Source organism: Pelmatolapia mariae, linkage group LG4 (assembly GCF_036321145.2).
Source record: "Pelmatolapia mariae isolate MD_Pm_ZW linkage group LG4, Pm_UMD_F_2, whole genome shotgun sequence".
NCBI lineage: Eukaryota > Metazoa > Chordata > Actinopteri > Cichliformes > Cichlidae > Pelmatolapia > Pelmatolapia mariae.
Window position 1 is genome coordinate 30,117,761 of NC_086230.1, and position 9,559 is coordinate 30,127,319.

A 9,559-nucleotide genomic window follows, 5' to 3' on the forward strand; every position below is an offset into this window, starting at 1 on the left:
ATATTATCTCAGAATCTACTGAAGGTATTTTAATGAAGTAGAAAAGAACCAGAAGCTAAAATATTTTGGTTTCAAATTATAATCAGATTTTTAACATCAGATTTGTACCATAAAAACCATTTTTACTTTTTTTAAAACAAAGTTGGATCAATTTAAAGAGCATGAAAAGTGTCCCTGCAGAGCTTCAGTAACCCCAGATTTTCAGGCTCACTAATTTGGTCAGTAGCCTAAATGCATACTCTAAAGTTACGACTACTCACCTTTTCTTGTGTGCTCTTGCTTCACAAGTGCATCAGACTGTGAGCATCAATATTAGTATACCGTTTTAAAGACCAACAAGAAAGATTGAAGATAAATGATGAGGTCATACTGTTGGAAAAAAAAAACTAGGGGGCTGGTTTAAGAGTTTATTACCACAAAATAAACATGCTATTTGTCTTGTGTGTTTGCGGACACTGGCCACAGGTAAGAGGAAATGATGCTTCATTTCTTGCAACTGGTTTCCCATGTACAAAATCTTTATGAAACTAATATCTGCTTGATATTAACTGTGAATACATTTGACACAAGGTAATAGAAAATAGAATAAAATCAGTGTAAAGGTCAAGTGTTAAACAGATATTCAGACAGAAGCGGAACTGAGGGAAACATAAGGAAATTAAAAAAAAATTAGTCACGTTGTTCTTTCCATTGCATTTCTTCAGAAATGAGTCATAGTGAAACCTGGACCGCATGATTTGCATCACATGTGGCCTGCACAGAGGTGGGATTGTAGTTGCTACATGTCACAGGATGGCTGCAGAAGAGTAGGATGAGAGGTAAGGGGTGGTGTAAATTGTTCAGATCTTCCACAGTTCTCATTAATGAGAGGTTTACATGACATCACCTACTCCCTTCGAGTACTCCTCAGAACTCCAAGTTCGTCCTTTATTTTTGTGCAGTAATAATAGCATAGTTGGCCTGATGATGACAGTTCAGCCCTCATATTAAAGTTATCTGACTACTCAGGAGTGCAACTCTTGAAACAGTTTATAAGACACTGTATGCAAGTACACCTGCTGATCTGTGAAACCACTTTTACATTTCTTAGGTGATTTATACTATTTTTTATTCCATATTATAGGCTCATGCCTATCCCAGCTGTCATGTGGCAAAGGCCAGGGTACAGCCTGGAGAGGTTACCAGTTTGTTGCAGTGCTACAAAACAGAGGGGAAACCATTTACGCTCTTATTCACACCTGGCGTGGCTGTAGCTGAGGGGATAGAGCAGGTCATTTGGCAGCTCCAGTCTTCATGCCAAATATCCTTGGGCAAGATACTAACCTCAAGTTACTCCTGGATGCATGCATTAAAGCATGAACTTGTGTGAATGTTAGACAGAAAGCACTTAAGCATATAGAATCAGTGGGTTTACCTATTGTTACGCCTCCTCGAGGGCAGGAGGGGGTAACACAGCAACTCCAGAAACCCAGTACAAGTGTTATATGTTGAGACAAGTTTTAATGGCAGCTTTCACACAAAAAACAATGACCCAAAAAATGTGGGGGAGAAAGGGACAGTTAGGTTGTGCCAGAAAAAACACCAAAAAAGACAAAACCAAAACTTAGCCGAGCTCTTACCCTCGAAAAACGAGGGAAAAAAAGTCCTAACCCTCAACTCAAAACAAGCTCAAAAATTACATGGGTGGCACCAACCAACTTACCTAATGTTTCTAACTGTAAAGATTCTACGTGAGTAAGTGTATGGAGTCCCCAGACTTACCTACTCCTCTTTACTCCCACCACAACCTTCTAACAAAAGAAATGCACCAGAGAAGCTCTACACATGTGCCAAACAATTCCAAGCAAGGAATAGAGACAAGCCTCCAGCCACAGGTGAGTTTCCTTATCATGGTGTGGACTCCAGGTTTGTCCAATCAAAGCCTCATTCCCCTAATGAGCTGGAGATCCCCAAATTGACACCAGCCTGCAGTCTGTGTACCTGGGGAAATGGCGAGCAAAGCAAGAGGGAAAGAAAACATGCAACCTGCAGACACGTAACACTATCAATCAGAAATCATTCATCAAAGAGAATAATGTTTCACACATCAATAACTATTTACATTGTTTGCATTCAGTTTGTTCTGGATTTCTCTAAAATACCGGGATATATAACCTATTATTGTAATATTATTATTGAAGGTTAACAGGTTTCTTCTATGTATTTAACACACTTGTTACTAGTGGCATACAATAACAAATTTTCATGTTTTAAATCTATACTCAGGCTACAAATTTTCTATATGTGTGTATGAAAAAAAAATTCACATATTTATATATTATGGGACATGTGAGCCATATATAAGTATGTAACGGCAGGTGACTTTGAATGGGACGGCACCAAAATTGTGCCATAGTATTTCATCAGTATAGACCAAAACTCTAAGGAATGCGTCCCATACCTTGTTGAATCTTTGTTATCAACACAGCGCTGAAGGGAAAAAAGGGGTCCAACCCTAAGCAAGCAAAGTGCAAAATTTTCACTACATTTTCCATATTTATTTATGAAAAATATATATACATATGTATTTATACATAATAGGACATGTGAACCATATGTAAGTATGTAACCGCACTTCATTTTGAATGAGGTGGAACCACTCTGAGTCATTGTGCTTACCACAACAACTATATATGAATATGTACACACCCTTAGCCTTGGTGCAAGATGCTACCCAGACTTAGCCTCCCTAGCCAGGCGTTAAAGCCAGATGTAAGTGGGTTAAAAGCCACCTAGAGTGAAGTAATGACATCATTCTGAGCCATCAGAAATGCATGTGGCTCATAGTGCGGGAGTTATGTTTGTTCACACTTCACTGAATAAACTGCTGTATGCCACACTGATGCGCAAATCTTTAAGAAGGAAGCACCTCGTCATAAAGCTCAAGAGGTAGTAGGACCTTGTGCAGAGTGCCTACATTTCTGCATTATGCCAATGGGCTTTTTTGACATGTAAATTTAACTTCTTCTACTTTCAGCTGCAACCTTTCAGAGTCATTACAAGAGATTTCAACTAACATCAAGACTAAAATAAAACTGTTGATACCTTATTGTTTTAGCGAAGCCAATTTTTTTCACTGCATCACACTAATATTACATCATACTTGGGACTCTCGGCAGCAACACTCTGATTTTTCCATGAACTTGATTTGTCCACAAACACACCCATCTCTGACAGGATGGCCTCTGGAATAGGACGGGCATGACGGGACACATAGAACTTCTTCAGACTTGAATTCATAGGTGAAGGTTTATAGTCCGTGCACGACTTTCCGCTCAGACTTGGAGCGCACTGCACATCCACTTTGTAGAACAGTTGGCCGTGGTTCATATTACAGAGATCCACTTTAACTCCAGCAGTCAGAAGTGGCTCGCATGCTCCTAATAGGTCATCATCCCACTTGTTGTCCTCATCCCAAACTTCAAATCTCAGTTTAGCTGATGAAATATCCTCTGAGCCCAGGTCGACGACCATGCCCCAGTGTGGGTTGTTGTTGTTATAAATGACAGGAGAACGTCGGACTTCTAATTTGTTAAAAAACACCTTCACGTATCCATCTGTACCGGTGGTGTGGTCCCCCCACAGACCAGAGGCCCGCTGTATTGTTATGGTGACCCGTGCCATTCCCTTACGAACAGGGCAGCAATCTTGGTTCACGGCAGGGTCATTGTGGCACTGGCAGACGCAGGGATCCCTCGAGTCGGTCCTAATTCCAGCCTTACAGCGATCAGTACAGTTTCTCCACAGGCCTTTCTCCAGGATGTAATGGCTAATGGCAGAGCGCAGGTTTTTTCTGACTTTGGTTGTGGTAGGTAGTAACTCATGCAGAGAGTCCAGGGAATATGACACGATGTCTGGGTTTTGTGGTAATGTGCTCAGCCATCCCTTGTAGGCTTCTGGATTTTTGTCAGCAGAGAAGAGAAGGTCTGGCTCTGTGGTATGACCACCTTTTATTTCAGTGAACCTGTGGAGGACAGAGTTGCTTGAACAGCTGCGACAGAAAGAAATCATAACAGCACTGGAGGAGTCAGTCTTTAAGGAGTTTAACTCAAAAGCCACCAGATACAAGGCATAATATAGCTGTTAATTATTGTGTTTTAGATATGGAAGAGCAAGTCTGACACCTCGCTGGGGTTAGAAGAGATAACAAATTAGAAATATTTGAGAAAAGTTTTACATACCTGTCATTGAAGAGGCTGGAGAAGGCAGACTTACTGTCTGTCTGCTGTATATCCTTTTTGCAGTGTTTTGTTTCAGTACTTATTTTTTTAGCTTTAATACTTGCAGACGCCTCAACTTCGAGGCACATCTGCACCTCCTCGGCACTGAGCCCTTTAAGGCTGGCCTGGCACTGTCTGATGCTGGTGACAGACTCGATACTTCCCCCCAGTTTCACCTGGAATCAAATATTCCAACACAATCTGCATGTGTTATTTTGGATAACTCAGAAATGACTGATAAAATTGTGTTGACTTTCAGTAGCTGTTATTCTGGTTCACCTTGGTGATGTAGTGGGTCCCAAAGTCATCAATGAGTTTGTAAAACCGTTGTTTGGTTTCTGCGCTGTAGGTTTTGGGAAGTTTTTTCAAAGCTTTGCGAAATTCTCTGTGCAGCTTTGGAGCACTGGACACTCTGTAGCTAATTTCAGAACAAAAATTAAACATCAGAATTGCATTTCAGCATTTTTATCTTGATAACAAAGAGACAGCACATCAGAGTACTCGTATTCTTACCTGTAGTACTCGCAGGACATGCTGTGGCTTGCGAAGCTGTACTTGTCATTCTTGGTTTTTTCCATGGAGTAACTCGAGAGATGAGAATTGGTACCAGCCAGCATCAGTGACGCACTTTTACTCCCCGCTTGAAGATCTAGATTCACCTTCCAGTTGTTTTCAACAGAAGAGAAGCTAGAATCGAGAAGCGACTCGCTGGATTTGTGAAGTTTGGTGGAAACTTTGGCACTGCAGGACTGCTTTGCCCTCCAGTCCACCACTGTCAGGGGTAGCTTTTGCTTTATGTTCTCCAGGAAAGGGTTGGTACACAGCATGCATGTTTTATCTTTACGTTTCCACTGATTCATGTCGAGCACAAAGGCTCCTTTACGTTCCATTTTGGTGATATCAAAGCCCTCCCCGGCCAAATTGGCTCCCGGAGCAAATTCTGCATCTATGCATTGTTTTGGTGTCCCTTCTGTGCACGACTGATACGTGCAGTGAGGGAGGGACAGCAGGAGGCCAGCACAGATCCAGATATTCACCTGAAACATGTTGCTACTGAGCTGGAAATATTGATTTAATGAGCCTGTGTCACTGAAAGCTGAAAAGGAAACATTTTCAGGTCAATAAACAGACATGTGAAGCAGTTCTGTAGTATATAGTAAGTTCTGAAAGACCACATATCATTTGTGGTTAAACTCAATCACGGTTTTGATTTGTCTAAACCTGAAAGATTTCTATTTATTTTAAATTTTTTGCCATCTTATTTAGTAAAATAAGCCCCAGAATTTGATTTATTTTCTTAGCACTTTGATAACATCTTAACAAAAGCCCAAAAAATGGATCAAGCAACGCTACAGTTAAGAGTACTCACTTTCTGTTGTGTGTTCTCGCTGCACATACGCATCAGACTGCGAGCAGCAGTGTCACAATATAATCTTTTATATGCAAAGAACAAAGGATGAACACGGTGGGGTAGCGGAGGTGTGAAAAGCAAGTATGCAGGCGGTCTGAATGACACTAGGCGAACCTGTTATTTTTCTCATGTGATCATGGAAAGTTTTTTAGCATGTCTTTGTCTTTATTTGTTTATCAAACTAAGATCAGCTTGACAGTAACTGAGAACAAACTGGACATGAGGTTACAAAAAACCTACAATAACACGGTCAATCAAAAGTGTGATTGGGTAAAAGATAAATTCTTTTTTTTTTAAAGTCAAGCTCCTTTCTCATTTTCTTTTTTTCAGAAATTAGTCATTGTGAAACCTGCACCACATCATTTGCGACATATAGGCTGTCCGGACCAAAGAATGACTGAGTGAGAGGAAAAGGACGGTGTGAATCGTCCAGATATTCTACAATTGTCTTTATGAAGCGTTTACAGGATGTCACCTGCCGCCTTTCAGTGCTTCTCAGGAACTTCGAAAGCATGCGTGTCTGTGAACTGTAGGAGGACCCCGGAGTACCCATATAGATGGGGAAAACATTAAAACTCTTCAGAGAAAGTCCCCCATCTAAGTCAGGGGATTTGAACCCAGAATCTTTTTGTGGTGGTGTGAACCACAACATCACCATGCCTCACATATACTTCACTGCTAAAGTAATAAAAATTTCACACTATAGACCAGAAACTTTTGACTGAGGATCCAACTTCAATCTGTACTTATGTGTAAATGAGGAGAGGCTGCTTGCATCCCAACCCTTTGAGGTGTAACCCTCAGCAATTTGAATATGTAATTAATGTTTTTATTAGTTTTGGCAATCAGGTAACAAAAAAAACCCCAAAACCAAAACATTCTTACTGTCACCCATCAATAACTATTTAGATGTTTTTCAGAAAGTGTGCTCTGGACTTCCCCAAAATAGAGGGTTAGGGTTATGACCTCTGATGAGTTCCATGATTTAGACCTCAGAGTGTTAAAGAAACCTTGGAGTCAAACAGATTAAGGCATGTCTTGATGCATGCTCAATCATCAAGGTAAGGACATCCTAAAAAACTCATTCTGTTCACCTGGACGTAGCGTTTTCGGTTGAAGAAATGTTTTCTCACTCATCCAAGTGACTTCTTCAGTCTCATTACTGAAGAAGTCACTTGGATCAAATGAACAAGATCAAATGCTTGGCCAACCTAGGTACTCATGTCATCCACGGCCTAGTATGTTCACTGAAGTCTGAAGATGACCCATAAAGAAATTATGGGTAATATAAAGTTCTTACTGATTTTCACATTCAGTGTGATCTAGACCTGATTTTTACCTAAATTAAATCAGCTGGAGCTCTTAATCGGTAATTACCATCACACAAAATTTGAAAATCACATACTGAAAACTTTAAAAATTGAAAAAAAGGAACAAAAAGAAATTTTCCACAGTGGTGACCGGTGAGCGGCAGGATTTGGCCGTATGTAGATGACTTTCCAAACTAGGCAGCTACAGTTCAGCCAGTGTTTAGTAAAGTGCAGTCAAGCAGAATCAAACTGGACAGAAAAGGACCGGAAGCTTTAACTTTACATCTAAAATAAGATTTTTAACATAAGGAATTGTTTTTCTAAAAGCTGTGTTATTTCTTTTTTTTTAAGAAAAAGCTGCCTGGATTACATACCATGAAAAGCGAGTACCATGACCTACAATAACCCTGGAGTTTTAGGTTGACTGATATGGATCATTGGGTTAAACACAGATTTTAATGGGTATATACACCTATGATGACTCCTGCAATTTTGTCACTTATGATTTTAATACATATTGGTTTAAGTTTGAAGAAGTTATATTTGTCATATCATAAAATCATAAAATATGATGCAAACAATCAAAAAAGTACATTGAAGTTTTACTATTCTTGCTCAGGAATACTAGGTGAAAGATGGAGAGATATGGCAGATATTGCTCAAGGAAGCAAAAGTAAATATTTGTACTGTCATCATAATCTTGTGTAATTACGGGAACACCTTTCCAAACATAACTGAACAATGAATATCCTGGGAACACCCATGAAGCAGTAAAATATGTTCAATATACACTCAGGAAGAACACCTGTTCAACTACTTGTTAATGCAAATATCTAATTAGCCAGTCATGTGGAAGCAACTCATTGTATGTAGGCATGTAGGTATGGTTGAGACAACCTGCTGAAGTTCAAACCAAGCGTAAGAATTGAGAAGAAAGGTGATTTAAGCGCCTTCGGATGTGGTGTGCTTGTTGGTGCCAGGTGTAGTGGTGTGAGTATTTCAGAAACTGCAGATCTGGTGGGATTTTCCTGCACAACCATCTCTAGGGATTATAGAGAATGACTCATAAAAGAAAAAAAACACCTAGTGAGTGGCAGTTCTCCAAGAGAAAAAAACAAAAATGTTGGTGATGGTGAGGTCAGAAAATAATAGCCAGACTGCTTCAAGCTGATAGGACAACAAAGGTAACTCAAATAACTACTCATTACAACCATGAGCAGAGCATCTCTGAATGCACAACATTCAGAGTGGACCCTTGAAGCAGATGAGCTGGAGATCGCACATACCTGGTGCGAATCCTGTCAGCTAAAAACAGGAAATTGAGGCTACACTTTACATGGGCTCACCAACATTGGTCAACACAAGATTGGAAAAAAATGTTGAAGAATCTGATGAGTTTCAGGCTGTTGCTGGTGTAGATATGTTGTGGGAGATATTTTCTTGGCAACTGGAACAACCTATCCTAAATGAGTATTGTAGCTGACCATGTCTATCCCTTTATTCAATAAAGGGATGGACATCCCTTTATATATAATAAATTTTTTCAGCACCTTAGGCAACTGACACCTAGGGCAACCCCGAAGGCAAGGTGTAACTAATGAAGTGGCCGGTGTAACTAAATTACCATCATGGCCCAAGTAAGGACTGATGCTGTTACATGTATGTAAATGTTAGGTAGAAGAATAGTAATACTTGGAATAAAATTTCTCCCACCTTTGTTTACTGTGTGTTTTGTGTGAAATAAACACTCAAATTATGAGATGGACAGAGAGTATGTAACTCTAGCTGTACAAAAAATATGCACAAAGAACAATTACACTATGAGGTCTGTACAATATCTGAAGATATAAGAAGTATATCTTTGTAGAACAAACAATATAAGAAGTTCAGAATAAGTATTACAATTTTAACACTTTCTGAAGACAGTTGACTCAGTTTCATATCACTCATGAATTATTAAGTTGTTTACCTGAGTTGTTAGTCCAGGCTGTAGGATGACTCATATTAATTACAATGGGCTTGTAGTTTACTGTCTGCCTTAATGATAAGACTGGCAAAGGCCTTTGTTGGTCTTGTTATAATGTTTGTTATTAGTTATTTATCCCAGGAGCTCAAATATGCCCCCCTCTCCTAATGACCAAGTACTCTGTCTGTCCACAGCAGATGTCAGGATGACACTTCGCAGAGTAAACCAACGAAAAGCTGGTAAAGAAGTTGGACATACTAGGAATAAACACCACTCTCTACAACTGGATCTTTGACTTCCTAACTGACAGGCCGCAGTCTGTCTCCATAGGAAATAAAACCTCCAAAGTCCTCAGACTCAAGATGGCGCCGGTGTACGTGGCTGCTCGTCTGTCGCTGTCAGTTTTGTTTGTTTTTATATTGCTCCTGTCGTGTGTCACTCAAGAAATCGGGTCATTACTGGTGTACGATCGCCAATCGCTTCTGAACCTCCGATGTTCTGGACAAAACACAGCTGCATTTTCTAACGGAGGTCAGAATTCATGGTGTCCGCTGTTGTCTCATATCCCAACTTGCCTATGCCGTGCAGCCATGCTACCTCCCCGGCGAAGACG

General features: G+C 40.1%; 1 protein-coding gene across 1 annotated transcript; it reads right to left on the minus strand.

Moving 5' to 3' along the window:
- Nucleotides 1-2,614: 2,614 nt before the first annotated feature.
- On the minus strand, nt 2,615-5,641 carry LOC134625589 (perforin-1-like). Its single transcript, XM_063470835.1, has 5 exons — nt 5,629-5,641; nt 4,773-5,355; nt 4,539-4,677; nt 4,221-4,435; nt 2,615-4,003 (listed from the first exon to the last, which is right to left on the minus strand). The coding sequence occupies exons 2-5, from the start codon at nt 5,303-5,305 to the stop codon at nt 3,121-3,123; spliced, it is 1,770 nt and encodes a 589-aa protein (XP_063326905.1). The 5' UTR covers nt 5,306-5,355; nt 5,629-5,641; the 3' UTR covers nt 2,615-3,120.
- Nucleotides 5,642-9,559: the final 3,918 nt, after the last annotated feature.

What these genes read in the sequence shown, in the direction of transcription:
- LOC134625589 (XM_063470835.1), bottom strand. Translation starts at nt 5,305, where the DNA reads ATGTTTCAGGTGAATATCTGGATCTGTGCTGGCCTCCTGCTGTCCCTC. An exon ending in ATGTCCTGCGAGTACTACAG is followed by an intron (nt 4,678 to 4,772) that starts GTAAGAATACGA and finishes TTCTGAAATTAG; the next exon opens with CTACAGAGTGTCCAGTGCTC. An exon ending in TCCAGCCTCTTCAATGACAG is followed by an intron (nt 4,004 to 4,220) that starts GTATGTAAAACT and finishes TGTCCTCCACAG; the next exon opens with GTTCACTGAAATAAAAGGTG.